Here is an 18918-nt window from a genome sequence, read left to right as displayed (position 1 = left end):
TACGACACATTTGATTGTTCTAATATTCAGGCTGTTTTGCGACAAGAAATCTCATTGTACGACACATTTGATTATTCTAATATTCAGGCTGTTTTGCGACAAGAAATCTCATGGTACGACCCATTTGATTGTTCTAATATTCAGGCTGTTTTGCGACAAGAAATCTCATTGTACGACACATTTGATTATTCTAATATTCAGGCTGTTTTGCGACAAGAAATCTCATGGTACGACACAAACACAACGAATGATTTTGCAAGCAAAATTACAGATGATCTAAACAAACTTCAGGTTAGAGACCTTGTGTTTTCCAGCTATTTATTGTTTTGAAATTTATGCTTTAAATTTAAGTAGTTAGTAAGAAAGATCAGTTATACAATTTGCCGGATGTCCGGCGTTGGCCCTCCATATCGCTCTAGTTTAAATGACATTAAGATTTTAATTCAGCCTTCGAAATCATCAAAAAAAAAAAAAAAGGGGTTGTTGGCATCTAACGCACTGACATGTGTTGTATCGACGGACGTACGAACATACCCTAATTTAGACAAGCTAAACTGCTAAAGTAACTCTAGTTCAAATAACTCAATCAATTATAGGAGGGCATCGGTGAGAAGATTGGAATGATGCTGTTCTTTCTTGGAACATTTCTCATCAGTATCGTCGTGGCTTTCGTCTACGGATGGGAGCTCACCCTGGTTCTCTTGACTATGATACCCCTCATGTCCATAGCGAATGGGTCCTTGGCAAAGATTATGACAACTCTGGCCGAAAAGGAGACGGCTGTTTATTCAAAGGTGACTTTTTAAAAACCTGGTTAAGATCAAGTCCTTCTTTCTCAAAATATGTATTGTTTCGAGGTAAAAATTTAGGGGCGGGTAAAATTTTTGCCATTTTATCCCCCACCCCCCTGATATTCCAATTACCCCTCCTCCCATACCCCTTTCAAGATTTTTATTTCCCCCCCTCCCCTCCCAGAAAAAAAATTATTTTACGTTCTTTTTACTTTTCAAAATCAAAAAGACCCAAATTTGTTCTTTAATGCACATTTAACTTGTTATAATAATATGTATGTTTTTATTGTTCTACATTGATTAAAACCAATTCAATAATATATGTTTAAAGGCTGGTGCAATTGCAGAAGAAGTATTTTCTGCCATTAGAACAGTATTTGCTTTTGGAGGACAGGTATGGAATAGCTATTTATCGTATCAAAGACATCTTTCCGCGAATATTAGACTGTAATATTATAAATAAAAACCAATTTTGTGAGCTCTGAAAGACCGAAGGCCCAGTTTAACAAAACTGGTATTTATTTTTTTAGTTTAAAAACGTGAAAAATTGTCCGAAATACGATACATGATTTACATTATGGCTGATAACCGATTCTAATCCAGCGGAAATTAAACGGTTTCGGAGCCACAATGTATAATTGTTTTGCTTTTTTTACAATTATATGTTGAGTAATAATTTACGATTGTAACATCAAATCAGACGTTTCAACAACTTATTGTAATCTACTGAAGGGGTAATATATCATCATAATGGATGTACATCAATTTATTGCCATTTTCTTATCCCTTCATAACCCTGGATATTGTTCTAATAACAGATCTATAGTATAGATGTATATACAGATATATACCTCCCTTCATTTTTTAAAGACCTCTTTCGTTTGCTTCTAAACTATTTTCTGCTACTTGGCTGTGATAATATGAGTGATACAATTGGTTGATTTCAAAGACCTATAGAAAGGTTGCACAAGACTGGTGCGATGGGGAGATACATTTATTTAACCCTTTCTCCATCTAGTGTTTTAATCTAATTGGCAGTTTCTTTTACGTTTAGGAGAAAGAGCTGAAGAGATATACCGAGCATCTAACAGACGCTAGAAAATCTGGAATTATCAGGGATGATTTATGCAATAATAATATAGATATTAGTATGGATATATAATATTATAAGTACTTGGATGTTGCACCAGATTTTTATTTACTCTAATGAAGTGAATCTAGCAGCGGGCTGAGATAACGTAACTATCCATTACTCCCCTTACCCCATCCATTCTCCTCCTACTTGATGATCAAACTGACCATTAAAAGAGAACCGTGTTAGCAACCGTATCATGTTAGCAACGACAAATATTCCCCTGTTATAATATCCACGTATATATCCATTTATCCAACTAAATGCTTTATTGTTCAAAATGGTCAAAAATCAGTACCAGTATTTTACCGTTTTAGATATCCTAAACTACAAACTATGTATTTGTATAACCATGAATATTATGAAACAGGGGTATGTTAACAGGCGCTAGCGGTGGTATGACCTTTGGTATCATGTACGCGGTGTATGGTCTTGGCTTCTGGTTTGGAGTCAAGCTTATTATGGATGATAGGTATACAATGCATTTATCTATCTATCTATCTATCTATCTATCTATCTATCTATCTATCTATCTATCTATCTATCTATTTATCTATCTATCTATCTATCTATCTATCTATCTATCTATCTATCTATCTATCTATCTATCTATCTATCTATCTATCTATCTATCTATCTATCTATCTATCTATCTATCTATCTATCTATCTATCTATCTATCTATCTATCTATCTATCTATCTATCTATCTATCTATCTATCTATCTATCTATCTATCTATCTATCTATCTATCTATCTATCTATCTATCTATCTATCTATCTATCTATCTATCTATCTATCTATCTATCTATCTATCTATCTATCTATCTATCTATCTATCTATCTATCTATCTATCTATCTATCTATCTATCTATCTATCTATCTATCTATCTATCTATCTATCTATCTATCTATCTATCTATCTATCTATCTATCTATCTATCTATCTATCTATCTATCTATCTACTTATCTATGTAGAGAATCAGAATTGTGTATGGATTGCGACCAGCAGAACTATACAGATATAAATGATCTGTATGCCTGCAAGACTGATTGTGTCAGATATAATGCTAAGTCTCTTCTCACTGTTTTCTTCAGGTTTACATTCAATTTGACTTGTTTTATGTCCAATTACTAGGTTGATAGTCTAAAATCTTTAATTTCTCCATATGTGTAATTAACCTATTCCCCCTCACTGTAACGCTTTAATGAGAACCTTATAAAGATTCAATGAAAATTATAGGTAAATTGATTTTACATGATATTTAATTTTTTTTATATGAATATATGCTTATTAATTATAGTGTCAAATTTTTTTATTAATTGAATTTGATCCAGTTGACTTGGCTGTGTTAATATTACTATTGGCTTATGTACAAATACCCAATTGAAAGTCGGCACAGGGTCCCCACTGACATAAGTAGTTGCGTATAGCTCGTGTCCCCTCTATTCTTATACTTTAATGTTTCTGTATTAAAACTTTGTATCGAGATTTAAGCTAAATTGAAATGCCAATCACTTGCCTAGTGTGCTCATTGGTGGATTTCAAATTGGTCAGGCTGCTCCCTACGTGGAGGCACTGGTTGTTGCCAAGACAGTTGCCGGACCTATCTATAAGATTATTGAAAGAGTGTCAACAATTGACAGTAGTAGCAACGCAGGAAAGATGCTTTTAAAATTATTATTTCATATTTTTTAATACTTTCTCGTTATTTGGTCTCATGCAGCTTGAAAGACAATAGTTTTAAAAAGTGAAGCTACTCTATAATTCACTTTGTCCGTCCTTCTGTCCGTAACGCTTTATGGAAAAGTAATATTTTTGGCTGCTATTCAAGAAAGACGGTTGAATAATCATCTATAATGTACCTTACTTAGTCTGGCGGTCTGTTAGTCATGCAACAAAATATAAATATAAAAATCAAAAATGCACGTGTAAGGTTTCGTGATTTTTTATTCTTGGTTCAAATATATGCTCCTTAAATTACCTTATTATATATAATCGCATCTATGATTTTTTGTTCTTCGCTAAATATTGAAGTTGTTATCCTTGTTTTTATACAGATCTATCTATGAGATTTGTATGTTATGTACTTATATGAAAGGACAGTTAGTTTCATATTTTATTTCAAAGGGAATATAATTTTCGATGAAAGATGTACATATATCCTAATATATAAAGTAATAAGCTTTTTTGTCTGTAGCGAAGAATCTCGCTAACCGCTGAACCGATATAGTCCTCCTTTACCGTGTAGCTACATATTGGTTTTGGGATGGTTTTAGGCTATTTCATTTTTATAAAATGGCTAGGTAGTTACGGTTTTAGGCTGTTTTTCTGTCTTCCACCTTTCTTCGAATATAGAGTCCCTAGATGCTAGGGGAGCATTCGCTAGTATTATATAATCTTGTAAGCTATTAATATTTAAAAAAGTATCTGAAACCAGGTATCAAGCCTACTAAGGTGAAGGGGGACATATCCTTTAGCAGCGTATTCTTCAACTATCCCTCTCGTCCTGATGTGAAGATTCTGCGTGGTGTATCCTTGGAAATCTCCAGTGGCAAGACAATTGCGCTGGTCGGCTCTTCAGGCAATCATCATATTTTTTCTATTCGACATTAGAATAGTAATTGGGATAAATCGCATCGTATTATAGACAGTTTTCCGTGGATAATAAAATGAAAATTTTAAAATTAAAACTGGTATCAATTTTATAATTTTTTATTTTAATATTTGTGAAAAATAGTCAATAGTACGATGTTTTACATTTTTTTTTAGTACAACTGAGAACCGGTTCTAATCCAGAGGATATTAATCATTTCGAAGCCATGCTAAAAAAACATGTAATAGAGTGTGCGAATTTCGTAAAAAATATGATGTAAAAAATTAGGATGCGGAAAGTCAACCTGTATCCAGATGGTACAGAGGTTCTATGATCCTCTGCAGGGCAAAGTTTTGCTTGATGGAGTAGATCTCAAGGAATAGAAATTTTTGTTAAAAATTAACTAGGATGATTTACTTCAATTAATTGTAAAAATCGATTTATGACTAATTGGATATTGCACCAGATTTTCATGTACTCTGATAATGTAATACTTATAGGTGTCTGAAATAACGAACCCCCTTCCACCCCATCCCCTCCTACTGGATGAACGAACTTGCCAATAAATGAGTTCCATATAAGCAAGCTAAATTGACGACAAGTTTCCCCTAGCAATATATCCACGTATTTCATATTAAATATTTTAACAAAAATAATTTACATAGAAAATTATGCATAATTTTATAGAAACTGTTATTTTTTAAAAGTGAAAACAATATGATTTTTAAAAAATTTTCTACGTGTTCTGACCTGCATAGTATTTCAGCTTGACTGCCCACAGGTAGAATTTTAAAGTTTGTTTCTAGCCATTCTGTGTTGACTTCTGCAAATATTTGAACTTTATTTACACACAGTTTCTTATTCTTATTCAATAGTTTCTTACATCAATGGTGCGGTAAACCTAAAAAGAATAGACCATTAGACTAATCCAGATATCCTTTACAATAAATATATGCATTTGATTTAAAATTTAAAATGTTTAAAATTGATAAAAATAAAACTTTTGGAATGATTTTGAATTGAATATTTTTTAGTGACAGAAGGTCAAACTTTATCTGCTTTTGTAAAAGAAATTGATTGAATTTGAATTATTGAAGAAAGAAATTAAAATAAATTGGTTTACAATAATAATTAAACTTACATAGTCTTTCTCAAGCATCTTTTACTTCAACATTTCTTGGCTGTCAACATCAATAACTTCATCACTCATAGCTTCTTCATCATTACTTTCATCATCATCTTTGGTATCATCATCAACTATATCATCATCTTTGGTATCATCATCAACTATATCATCATCTTGATCAGATCATCAGCAATCAACTCTTATCTCATCCTCTAGTACTTCTTTGTCAATTGGTGCTCCTTGTCAGCTTGTGATTGTCAGCAGCTGCAGCTCTAAAAAAGATATACTTGAGGAGCTGGAAGATGATGATAATGAATCATCAGTTATTTTAAAGACTTGACTTAAGATTCTTTTGTTCAACACTATTAAAGATGACTTACAGGACTCAATTGCTGATATTTATGAAATTGCTAGTTTCAAGGCTCTTTAAATTTGACTCTTAAATGTATGTACCTTTTTCAAGTGGCAGTTTTGCTTGTAGGCCACTTCTTGCAGGGTTCCCTCTCTACTGGGCTGGCTCCACTCCAAGCCACTCCTAAAGATCATCAGATTAGGATTGAATGGATACATAATCATCAGACAATTTAAACTATTCAGTGCCAGATTCAATTTTAAGGAGATCAACTTTGCTTGCATGAATTTGATTGCTTTAAACATCAGATAGCATTAAATTAAACTTTACACACCTGCAAGCTTCCCAACCCAAGCTCAACCCTTGTTTGGTAGGGTGTTGGGGATTTGAGTGCCAGACATTTATCCACAGTTGACCAACTCTAGTGTTGCTTGATCCTCCTCTCTGAACTCTACCAGATCATCTCTGTCACCATCACCATCAGCAGCAACAGTCCTTAACAAGACAAGATCAGGATCAACATCAACAATGCCTCAGCCCCACCTCTCTTGGCTACTGAGCAAATTGTAAAAAAGAGTCAAAATTCTACCTTTTTAAATCTTTGGTTTCTTTCAGATTGTTTCATACATTCATTTTAAATAAAACACTTAGGATATCTGGAAATAAAATTAACAATTAATAAGGTCTATTCATAGATTATCTTTCCTGCCTATGACTGCTAATTTAAGTTAATTTAAGGGAATTAAATGCAGCAAAAGCAAAATCAAGAAAAGAATCATTTAGACTTTTACATTTACAGTTACATAGAATCATTAAGATTGGCATCCTATTTACATAAAGCCTTACTCAAGCTAAACAAGTTTAAATAATAATTTCATAACTAAATCTTCTTGATCTTTGGTGGAAATAATCATCTGGAGGATCCTCTTGACAATGGGGACTCTTCTGCCAATGATGATCTAGAAAATTCAGAAGATTAAGGTGAAATTCCATTTTGCTGCTCTAGATGTACATTCTGTACAGTCCCACCACAGAAAGTTAGCCACAATGGAATTTCAACACTCCAGTACTTGAATCTTGACTGAACTCCAGCTCCACTTTGATATGATTTGGTTATTTGAGCTTTGATTAGTTTGTTTAAAATCTTTAAAGGTTTCATAAAATGTTCATAAATGACACAATTTGTGCCAACTATAATAGAGATAGAGGAAAACATGGAAATAAACAAATATTTAAATGTCCTTTGTTTCACATATCAATTCATCAGATTCAAAGTTTTTCTTACAGACTAAGTGTTCCAACAGACTTATAATAAATTCATCAGATAAAATCACTAAAACTAGGAGTGCCATAAAGGCTGACTGTGGCATAGATGTTTTACACAGTTCAAAATGTATGCCAATTCACTAATAAGAAAGGACATTTAAAGTTCATAGAAGAAGAAAGATAGAGAGTTCATGCTGTACTTACAGTATTGATGGTCAGGTTGATGTTGGCTCTGGCAAGGGCTTCACTCAATTGGCCTGGCAAATCCAACTCATCCTCAGATTCCAACACAGCAATCTCTCTTACAGATCTCTTGGTGTAGTAATACTTCCCTCCAATCTTGTTTCTGTACTTGATACTCACTGACCTGGCAATACCATCATGAGATTCTTCCAAATTTGCAACAATACCAACTCTCCATGATAATCCACCAAGCTGAACACCAGTATCTCTCAGGAAAATAACAACATCACCAACCTTCACTATTGGGATACCATCACCATGCCATTGTCTTGATTTGGGAATATAATCAGCAATTCTCTGACTTGCCCAAACTTTCCACCAACTCTGCTCAACTAACTCCATATGCTTAAGCATTTGGGCTCCTGATGCCATTGTGATAGAACCAGCTGGGGCACACCTGTTGTTTCTTCCTAGCAACAACCTGGCAGGGGTGATCAAATCCATCTCATCCAAATTTGTGTACCTGTTCCCCATACACATAGGCAAAGAATTGAGTTCATTGGTAATCCAACAGAAGGCAGTCTCATAGTGAAGAACATCCAACTTCAATCCCTTGAACACAGCATTAAACAACTCTTTAATCCTTCCTACAGCTCTCTCAGCACCACCAATGAAATTATGGGAACCAGCAGGACAAGTTTCAAAACTAAGCTTTGTCTTAGTTTTAGTGTTGATGGTCTTGGTGAGGTCAACAACAGACAACTCCATCTTCTTGCAAGCAGCAACAATCTGTGATCCTTGGTCAATATACACATGATTGGGATAACCATATCTGGAGCCAAATCTGAGAAACACATCAACAAAATTCTCAGTGTCATATGCTTGCATAACAAATGCAGCACAAGCATTAGTTGTAGAACACTTGAAGACAACACCATACACCTTGATTGTTGATCTCCTGCCATGTTTGCAGTGAGCTTCAAAGGGTCCAAAAAGATCAGCTTGACTTGAGTAGAAAGCAGGAGCAATAGTATATCTTGATGGGTGAACTTTGGCCATCTCTGCCTCTAGAAGTCTGGCTTTGTATTTCTGACAAAACTTACAGGATTTCTTGATCTCAGCAGCCAAACTGTCAGCAAGAAGAATGAATGCTATATCTCTGGAAGCTCTCAAAGTACTCTTGATTCCACCATGATGAGTGACTGTAACATGACAATATGTCATAATGCTATAACTTACAGGGCTGTATCTGTCCAAGATAGGGTTGAAGAAGGTGAAGGGCTTCAGATCCACCATCACATTGGCAACATTGTCAGGCTCATCCCCTTCAAGGATTCTTCCATCATGTCTAAGAACACCATCAACAAGTTTACCATCAACCAACTTGGAAGGATTATTAAAATGTTGCACTTCCTTAGTTGTAACTTGGAACAGATACCTTTTAGCATGTTCTTCATCTTCATTATCAACAACTACAACAACCTTCTCTGCTACTACTTCAAGACTCTTAGCTTTCTTTCTCCAAATCTTGGTCAATCTAGCCAATATTGCCAACTTCCTCAGAACTTTTGGCCAAGTGGTGGAGCAAGGATCAATTATATATCTGGAGAACTCATACCTTTCAGAAACCTTAGCAACCAAGTTTGTCAGAATGATCCCTTGAATATCAGAGCTTCTGATTTCTTTGGCAACAATCATCTTCTCCTCCTTGGACAAGGTCATCTCTTGAACAGTCTTGACAGGCATCTGTTGCTGGGGCTGCTTCATCCACTCATGTCCAACCTGCCAAATTGATCCTTCCATTACATCAGAAACTTTGCAAGGCCTTGTACCAATATCAGCAGGATTAAGTGCAGATTCAATATGTCTCCACTCATTAACATCAGAATACCTCCTTATCTGGATAGCACAATTCCTTACTCCAACTTGCAATGGCCTGCTGTCTTGGTGAATCCATGAGAGGGCCACAGTAGAATCTGTCACATACAGACATCTCTTGATTAAACCATTAAACTGCTTCTTGACAACATCACCAAGAACTGCTCCCATTGTACAAGCCTTCATCTCTGCCCTAGGCACTGTCAACTTTGATGTCAGCTTGGACTTTGCTGCTATCAACTGGCAAGCAAATTCTCCATTGGGACAGAGGAGTCTAACATAAACAGCAGCAACTGCAACAACTTGGCTGGCATCAGTAGCAATCAGAAGCTCAATGTTATCAATGTCAAGACCTTCTTTTGGGAAGATTGTCCTAGGGATTCTAATATTTCCAAGCAGCTGAATACTAGCAAGATTCTGCACCCACTTGTCAAGATGTTCATTTGGCAAGGAATCATCCCATCCTTCAGACAGCTTGCACATCTGGCTAAGATCAACCTTCAAGTCAGCAGTCACTGGAACAACAATACCCAGAGGATCATAAACTGAAGCAACTCTACCAGAAAGAGTTCTTCTTGTAAATGTTTTGGCAAGAGCTTCCTTAACATCACCTGTGACAAGTTCAGGCATTTTCCCCCTTTTCTTTTTACCAAAAAAGAGAGGTTTTATGTCTAGTCCAATAGTGTCTTCTTTGGGGTTCCAAACATATCCACACACTCCAACAGATTCTCCATCAGCAGATACTATATCAGAAGGATCTTCCCCATTCTTGGTTATAGCTTTAACACCCATCTGACTAAGGGCAAGAGAATCAATCAATCCTTGTGCAGCAAGATCTCTGGCTTGATCAGTTAAATGAGAAGACATAGCATCATCCATATACAACTTCTTCTTAAGCACAGCAGGTCCACCAGTATATTCAAGCTCAGGGATAGTAGCAGCAAAATCAGCAGTTTTCTTGAAACCAACCATAGTCTGATTTCCACTGGGTCTTACTCCATAGATAAGTGTACAAACAACCATTTCCTCAGCTGGGTTCTTAGGGTCAAGATCTTCACACCAGAGATACTTTTGATATTTCAGGAACTCTGGCTCCAATTCAACTGCATTGTAAGCCATCTGAACATCTGCTGTAAAAGCAGAAGCACCAACTCTAAACTGTATCAGAAGATTTACAAGTGTTGCAAGCATATTGGATCCTTTGGCAAGAATACAATTAAGACTATAACCAGTGCTTGTTCTTGATGATGCATCAAAGACCATTCTGCATGGTGTACTCAATGATGATGAGAATACACATCTCCAAGGTATAAAATATCCATCCCCTCTTGCTAACTTCTGGATTTCTGGAGGCAGCTCTGAAATCTTCTTTACAAATCCTCTTGATCTTAGCTTCTCATGGGAATGTAAAATATCAGGAATCATCTCAGGGCTTTTACTGGCAATTCTCAATTGTGACTCAAGGATCTTTACAGCAATATACTTATTATCAGCCAAATACTTGCTAGGATCAAGGATAAATGGCAACTTAGCAGTACACTTCTTCTTGGTAGGTACATAGGTAACACTGTCATGAATTAGCAAATCCTCATGCTCCTCCTTAAGACTAGCTTCCTCAAGAGTCTCAGCATTCTTGCAGTCTTGGCAATTTCTGCATTTCTGACATCTGTAATTATCCTCACCTCCATATTCTTCTAGTAGCTGGAATTCCTTGATCTCTCTTTTAGGGGAGTTGGCTGCAATGGTCACTCTTACCTTGTAATCTTCATAATCCTCCTCACACTCACACACTTGACAAATTAGTGGTTTGGTGAACTCCTCAGAACACTCCATTACAGGAAAAGTAGGACCATAAAGAGTAGAGTTGACAAAGTTGTATGTTCTCATTTCCATGGTTAAGAACATCTTTGGACCCATCATTTGAGCAGCATTCCTTGCATTCCTCCATGAGCTATGTGATCCTCCAAGGACTCCTTGCTTGCCATTAACTCCTTTAAATCTGGCTGTAAAGATGGATAATCCACAACTTAAGGAAAACTCATACACAGGAAAATACTTGAGATATCTGATCCCAATCATCAGATCAACTGTGGCTCCACCTATCTCATCCTCAACAGTAGGTAGTGGTTTACCATCAGGGTTATCATTGTTGTAGGATTCATTCAATTCATCCCAGGCTTCACAGAGTCTCCAAACAGGAAATTCAGAGCTGACTTGGTCCATCCTCAGCATAGTCATTTCAGCAACCTTATTAGGATCATCCTTGGCAACAAGTGGTAAATGAACAGTATAGTCACCATATGGAATCCTGACAGTTCCACCTCCTGCTACCTCCAATACTGTTGGTCCTGGTCTTGTCAATGAAGAATCAAGTATTGAAAAGGCTCTTTCAGACAACACAGCTCCCATACAACCACTGTCATAAAAGCAGAGCAACTTTTCATTCTTGGGTCCAGGTACATATTGCATCATATAAATTGGAGGACTATCAACATCCTTAACTACAGCAGGATTTTCAGGTACATCATCAGAATCAATCTTATTGTCATTGAAGAAGATGGGGAAACTGCTGAAGTGGATCTCAGCATTAGCAGGCATATACTTGGTGTCTAAAGTAGCAATATATTCCTCTTTCCTTTTCTCATTCTCCTCATGATGAAACTTGCACAATAAAATATGATTCTGTCTCCATGGCTCCTTGTCTCTACATATCTCTTGATCACAAACATACTTATCAAGACAATATGGCTTATGCTGCTTGAACCATTCCTCTCTCTTATCATATGTAAATCCAGCATCCATTCTCAGGCATCTTATGCAGCTCCCAGTAGCACATGCTTGCTTAAACCTCTCATAGGACTTGTTCTTCAGAAATCTTTTACAGTATGACAAGTGAGTGTGTTTCTTGTTGCACCAAGAACAGGGGACAACTTTAGGATCCTTGGCTTGATTCACTTGATGAGCAGCATTCTTAGACTTATTACTACTTTTCTTCTCTTTGGCAGCAGTTGGACTGTTGATTGGAGTACTTGTAACAGGTTGAGAAGGGGTTGCAACAACAGTACCAACAGATTGACTTGCTTGAGTAGGATTATGATCATCACTATCACCAGTATTATCATTGACTTTAGCTGCATATGACTTGCCACTCCTGGTTGATTTAAGGCTCTTCTTGCCAAGATCAGTAATTGTCTTCCCACAGATAGAGATATCATATTCAAGCTCAAAGGTAGCTTCATCAACCATAGTTTGTAAGTATTCAATCTGTAACATCATCAGTTCTTCTCTGCCAGGCATCAATCCACCATAAGCTCTCCTTTTACTTTTAACTCTCTTCTTCAACTCTAGCACATCATGAGGAAGCATATTCTGTTGCACAATAGACAGAATATCAGTAGATCCATAAACATCAGTAATCTCATGCCTGGTAGCCATCTGGTGCAGACTAGACAATTTGTGTTGCACATTAATAGCCCAATTTCTCCTCTCAATATAACCTGTAGGACACCTACCAAACTCTTCAATTTCAGCAGCCTTCTGACTAAAGAGAATCTTTGGCTGACCATAAATTGACTCCAGCAACTCCATACATTCCAAATATGTTGTCAATCCAGCACAGGCTTCCTTTGGAGTTTTGTGCAAGCACTCAGTTGTTAGCTTCAGGTACTTCTCATGATCACTAAAATCTCCTTGACAATCAAAGTAATCATTCAGCTGAGCAGAGAATGTGAAGTAGTCATTTCCTTCCTTATAGTTGCCAGAGAATACAGGAACCTTGAACTTGATATCTGCCTTACTCTTAGTGCTTCCTGGTGTGATTCCAAGCTTCTTGGCTGCAGCCTTGAGAGCAGTTTTAGCATCCTGTTTAGCATTCTGAACTTCAACAGACTTCAGATCTAATCTATGAACAGCTTCTCTCTTACCAGCAGCAATAGCATGTTTAACAATGTCATCAATCTGATTCTTTACTTCCCTGGCTTCCATTTCAGCTGCCTCATAACTAGCCTCCATAGACTTATAGTTAGCCATTGTCTTGACAGATGTCTCCTTCACAGCTTTCAACTCTGCAAGGACATTATCAACCAATTTCAAGACTGGGGCTTCCAAAGCCAAGGCTCTTTCACCAGAAATCTCATCAGATATGGAGTTTGAAGAAGTGTTTAAGGAAGAGGAAGGTGTGGCATGCTCTGCTTCATTAGCTGCTTTGATAAAAGTAGAGAACTTCTTCCTCAGCAGGTTAGCTTCCTCTAATTTGTTTTCAAGGAACTGATCAGAAGGATTCTCATTGAAGAAAGTGATAACTTCTCTGGTCTTAGTTGCTTGGTCTCTTGCAATTTCAACCAAGCCACTTCTAGCAGCTGCTGTAATCTTAGTAGGATCAACATCCTCAAAGTCATCTTCCCAGACCATAGAGGCATCAAGCAGTTGGGTGAGATGCTTCTTAATTGTTTTTGCCATAGTTTTGGAGACTGTTTTCTTTACAACAACTGTATCTGTGTTTTGTAGAGAAAGAGCTGAGTTGTTGGTTGAGGGTACTGGAGTTGTAGGAGCACTAATATACCTTTCAAGATCCCTAATGGTAGCATTAGCTTCATCTTCCTCAGTACCATCAGTATCAGAGACAAAAGCTATTTGTAGAGGAACACTTGTTTTATTACCATAATTAACAGGAGGATCTTCAACAATATACTCAGTACCAGTAAGATCTATATCATAATCATCTAATCCTGAGGCACTTCCAACAGATGATTCTGGTTCTGTTTCAAGAGCTTCAATCCTTCTTGATAATTCCAGTGATATGTTGATTGCTGTTTCAGTTGATGATAGGCTAAATCCATGTGATTCAGAAGCATCAGATTCAGACATTGGCTTATAGTAACTGGTCCACTAGATTTACTATGTTTACTGTTCTGACCTGCATAGTATTTCAGCTTGACTGCCCACAGGTAGAATTTTAAAGTTTGTTTCTAGCCATTCTGTGTTGACTTCTGCAAATATTTGAACTTTATTTACACACAGTTTCTTATTCTTATTCAATAGTTTCTTACATCAATGGTGCGGTAAACCTAAAAAGAATAGACCATTAGACTAATCCAGATATCCTTTACAATAAATATATGCATTTGATTTAAAATTTAAAATGTTTAAAATTGATAAAAATAAAACTTTTGGAATGATTTTGAATTGAATATTTTTTAGTGACAGAAGGTCAAACTTTATCTGCTTTTGTAAAAGAAATTGATTGAATTTGAATTATTGAAGAAAGAAATTAAAATAAATTGGTTTACAATAATAATTAAACTTACATAGTCTTTCTCAAGCATCTTTTACTTCAACATTTCTTGGCTGTCAACATCAATAACTTCATCACTCATAGCTTCTTCATCATTACTTTCATCATCATCTTTGGTATCATCATCAACTATATCATCATCTTTGGTATCATCATCAACTATATCATCATCTTGATCAGATCATCAGCAATCAACTCTTATCTCATCCTCTAGTACTTCTTTGTCAATTGGTGCTCCTTGTCAGCTTGTGATTGTCAGCAGCTGCAGCTCTAAAAAAGATATACTTGAGGAGCTGGAAGATGATGATAATGAATCATCAGTTATTTTAAAGACTTGACTTAAGATTCTTTTGTTCAACACTATTAAAGATGACTTACAGGACTCAATTGCTGATATTTATGAAATTGCTAGTTTCAAGGCTCTTTAAATTTGACTCTTAAATGTATGTACCTTTTTCAAGTGGCAGTTTTGCTTGTAGGCCACTTCTTGCAGGGTTCCCTCTCTACTGGGCTGGCTCCACTCCAAGCCACTCCTAAAGATCATCAGATTAGGATTGAATGGATACATAATCATCAGACAATTTAAACTATTCAGTGCCAGATTCAATTTTAAGGAGATCAACTTTGCTTGCATGAATTTGATTGCTTTAAACATCAGATAGCATTAAATTAAACTTTACACACCTGCAAGCTTCCCAACCCAAGCTCAACCCTTGTTTGGTAGGGTGTTGGGGATTTGAGTGCCAGACATTTATCCACAGTTGACCAACTCTAGTGTTGCTTGATCCTCCTCTCTGAACTCTACCAGATCATCTCTGTCACCATCACCATCAGCAGCAACAGTCCTTAACAAGACAAGATCAGGATCAACATCAACAATGCCTCAGCCCCACCTCTCTTGGCTACTGAGCAAATTGTAAAAAAGAGTCAAAATTCTACCTTTTTAAATCTTTGGTTTCTTTCAGATTGTTTCATACATTCATTTTAAATAAAACACTTAGGATATCTGGAAATAAAATTAACAATTAATAAGGTCTATTCATAGATTATCTTTCCTGCCTATGACTGCTAATTTAAGTTAATTTAAGGGAATTAAATGCAGCAAAAGCAAAATCAAGAAAAGAATCATTTAGACTTTTACATTTACAGTTACATAGAATCATTAAGATTGGCATCCTATTTACATAAAGCCTTACTCAAGCTAAACAAGTTTAAATAATAATTTCATAACTAAATCTTCTTGATCTTTGGTGGAAATAATCATCTGGAGGATCCTCTTGACAATGGGGACTCTTCTGCCAATGATGATCTAGAAAATTCAGAAGATTAAGGTGAAATTCCATTTTGCTGCTCTAGATGTACATTCTGTACACTACGGTAAATAATACATTTACATAAGGCATTAGCAAATTTAATGTTCAATAGCTAACTATTTTAAATAATTTCTAATATGACACTAGGAGTTGAATGTTGGTTGGTTGAGAGAAAATATTGGTATTGTGAGTCAGGAACCTGTTCTCTTTGATTGTACAATTAAGGAAAATAATTGGATACAAGATTTGCAACATAGATATCCTTGTCAAAACTGGAATTTGCAATTTATTTCATCAAGCTTCAGCAGCTACGCCTTTATCCGCTCGGCTTCTGAGGAAGGCCACGGCTAAGTTTGGCTGCTGATGACTTTGGCCAAGTTTGTCCTAGACTGATTCGTCAAAGCTACTGCTGAAGCTTACGTCCAAGGGGGGGTAGGGGGTGGGTAAAAAAAACTTTAAAACTCCTTTTTTACCTCCATAAAAAAATAGATATTAGATTACTCACATCAAACCCCCCCCCCCCCCCTAACAATAAAAGCTTGAACGTCCCTGGGCTGATGGTGGCTATAGCTAAGGGTGGATTATGCTAGCTGAGTATAGCTGTAAAACGCGCGGCTAACGATAAAGCTTCTGTAAGCCATGCAACTGAAGCTCTGTTTTTTATACATTTTTTTATATCTAAGCATATTGAGTAGAATTACTAAAAGTGAATATTTTAGATGGGTTAACACACACATCTCTGTTAAAACGGCTGACATTATGTTGATATGCAATTACAACTGTTCATATCGACATCGATAACATGCTGTCATGTTAGCTACACATTTTTGCACAGGGGTCTATTAGCTTGACATGCTAAACTGGGTTTGATAGAGGTATATCAATCAATATATGATTACTTGGTTGTTGCATCAGATTTTTATGTAATCAGATAAAGTAATGCTTGCATTTAGCTAACAATATTACCCCCCATTACCTCCCCTCCTACTGGATGAACAAAGTGACAAAATAAGGTCCATATTAACAATCTAAAATGTTTGCCCCTGTCAATATATCCCCGAATATCCTATATTTTCCATTGATATATGAAATAAATGAATGTATCCATTATTTATAAAATTATTAGGAAAACATATTGTTTGGAAAACCTACAGCTACGGACGCAGAAATAGAACAAGCTTGCCGGGATGCTAATGCTCTGGATTTTATCAAAAAGTTGCCAAAAAAGCTTGAAACTATGGTTAGTATGTCTTTCATCATTTTCTACAGGAGCGAAGCTTTGCTGTATTAGTAGAATTTGGCTATTCGTCTGTCTGTAAAAGTTTATTAACCTATGATACTAGAAATAAGTTTTGAAATCATACTGAGATATAACATTGGGGAAATATTTTTTGACAAAACCTCACAACAGAATATTATATGAATCTAGTGACTATAAAAAATGACATACAAGAAAATTACCATTGGCAGGCCAGTATACATTTTAATTAACCAATGGTAGGCCAGCATGACGTCATTTGTTATAGGCACTATAAAAAGCTTCATATTATAACCATATATCTAATGTTTATAAAAAATTTTTTTGAAATTAGAATTATCATTTATTTCATTTGATCCCAAAATAGATGTTAATTAGAAATCATGATTTAAAGGGAGGGGGGGGGGGGGGGTCTTTGATTTTTTTTCTTTAGACAATTGGATTTTGGGATATAACTGTACTATTGAAGCATAAAATTCTGTTAAAATATTTAATTTGTACAGGTTGGTGAGCGTGGTGCCCAACTGTCGGGCGGTCAGAAGCAACGTATTGCCATTGCGCGTGCCCTCGTGAAAAACCCGCCAATTCTTTTGTTGGACGAAGCGACATCCGCCCTGGACAATGAGAGTGAGAGTATTGTGCAGGCAGCATTGGACAGGGCTAGGGCAGGCAGAACTACTATTGTTGTGGCACATAGACTCTCCACTGTCAGGACTGCGGATCTTATTGTGGCGTTCAATCAGGTAAATTAGTATGTAGGCATACATATTATTTTTCTCTAACGAAAGAAGTTGTATGTTTATGTTATTAACAGTAAAAGGACTATGCTGTTTAGATATTCAGAAAATGATAAGGAAAAATCATAAAGTAACCATAGCAAAAGAACAGTGTACATATTTTTTTGTAATTCTTATATAAAAGTAACAGGATCTGTGTTTGAAAGAATCTCTGTAACCGCTGAACCTATATGTTTTTCCATTACAGTGTAGATTCTTATAGATCCTAAGTTTGTATATATAGACATCTTTAATGATCCGTTTCAACAAAAAACTTTATCATTTAGGGTGTTGTTGAAGAACAAGGTACTCACAACGAACTGATGGCAACCAAAGGCCTGTACTATAGCCTGGTAATGCGACAGCTGACTGGAAACGAAGATGATGACACAAATAAGGTAAAACTGTTTTTTTTTTGTTAATTTTGATATGCGCAGCTACTCCAGAATAATCCTTATGCAATTCCTTTTATTACACTAAGGTAATAAGCTGTGAAATTCAATGATTTTATGGCATTTATGTCAAAACACACTATACTGTTTGTTCTAAACACAACTTGTTAGCCCATTTAATGCTGTGCTATGCTTTTGTTTTTATTTCGAGGTTAACATGAAACAAATTATAAATCTAGGTAAGTATTTTTAAATGTTCATAATAGATACGAATTACGAATTAATACTTATGGACATAATTGTCTTGTTTATTAACTTATTATAATAGATTTATTTTTACTTGGATCTTACATCAGATTATCATGTACTAAAGGTTGACTTGTAGCTGGCTAAAATACCCCCCCCCACACACACAAAAAAAGTCCATTTACACCATCCCCTCCCCTTTTACTAGATAATTAAGCTGACCATTGATTTCCATGTTAGCAACCTAAACTGACGACAGTTTTTTCCCTGTCATAATATCCACATATTCTATATCCATTTCAATTACTTCTT

At 35.9% G+C, this 18918-nt stretch overlaps 2 protein-coding genes and 1 long non-coding RNA gene across 3 annotated transcripts in view; 1 reads left to right on the top strand and 2 right to left on the bottom strand.

Annotated features, from left to right (window-relative positions):
- The window catches only part of LOC145311985 (ATP-dependent translocase ABCB1-like), a 516884-nt gene that overhangs the window by 477303 nt on the left and 20663 nt on the right, over nucleotides 1-18918 (top strand). The window contains exons 7-19 of the mRNA XM_080151062.1: nucleotides 202-291; nucleotides 597-794; nucleotides 1123-1185; nucleotides 1846-1909; nucleotides 2296-2395; nucleotides 2905-3024; nucleotides 3454-3588; nucleotides 4369-4511; nucleotides 4812-4902; nucleotides 16084-16164; nucleotides 17066-17174; nucleotides 17696-17935; nucleotides 18256-18366. Coding sequence (XP_080007188.1) covers nucleotides 202-291; nucleotides 597-794; nucleotides 1123-1185; nucleotides 1846-1909; nucleotides 2296-2395; nucleotides 2905-3024; nucleotides 3454-3588; nucleotides 4369-4511; nucleotides 4812-4902; nucleotides 16084-16164; nucleotides 17066-17174; nucleotides 17696-17935; nucleotides 18256-18366 — 1545 coding nt within the window. The remainder of the gene's footprint in view (nucleotides 1-201; nucleotides 292-596; nucleotides 795-1122; nucleotides 1186-1845; nucleotides 1910-2295; nucleotides 2396-2904; nucleotides 3025-3453; nucleotides 3589-4368; nucleotides 4512-4811; nucleotides 4903-16083; nucleotides 16165-17065; nucleotides 17175-17695; nucleotides 17936-18255; nucleotides 18367-18918) is intronic.
- LOC145311987 (uncharacterized) lies at nucleotides 5345-6345 on the bottom strand. Its single transcript, XR_013876864.1, has 2 exons — nucleotides 5665-6345; nucleotides 5345-5424 (listed from the first exon to the last, which is right to left on the bottom strand). It is a non-coding gene; the product is annotated as an uncharacterized LOC145311987 (long non-coding RNA).
- On the bottom strand, nucleotides 6657-12221 carry LOC145311984 (uncharacterized). The gene is made up of 2 exons (XM_080151061.1): nucleotides 7472-12221; nucleotides 6657-6960 (listed from the first exon to the last, which is right to left on the bottom strand). Exons 1-2 carry the CDS (start codon nucleotides 12128-12130, stop codon nucleotides 6853-6855), a joined length of 4767 nt encoding a protein of 1588 aa, XP_080007187.1. The 5' UTR covers nucleotides 12131-12221; the 3' UTR covers nucleotides 6657-6852.

Source organism: Acartia tonsa, chromosome 2 (genome assembly GCF_053477335.1).
Source record: "Acartia tonsa isolate MP-2025a chromosome 2, ASM5347733v1, whole genome shotgun sequence".
In the NCBI taxonomy this organism is placed as follows: domain Eukaryota; kingdom Metazoa; phylum Arthropoda; class Copepoda; order Calanoida; family Acartiidae; genus Acartia; species Acartia tonsa.
Note: the sequence above shows the minus strand (reverse complement) of the source record. Positions and strands in the feature narration are given on the sequence as shown.

What these genes read in the sequence shown, in the direction of transcription:
- LOC145311984 (XM_080151061.1), bottom strand. Translation starts at nt 12,130, where the DNA reads ATGGATGCTGGATTTACATATGATAAGAGAGAGGAATGGTTCAAGCAG. An exon ending in TCAACCTGACCATCAATACT is followed by an intron (nt 6,961 to 7,471) that starts GTAAGTACAGCA and finishes TGAATTTTCTAG; the next exon opens with ATCATCATTGGCAGAAGAGT.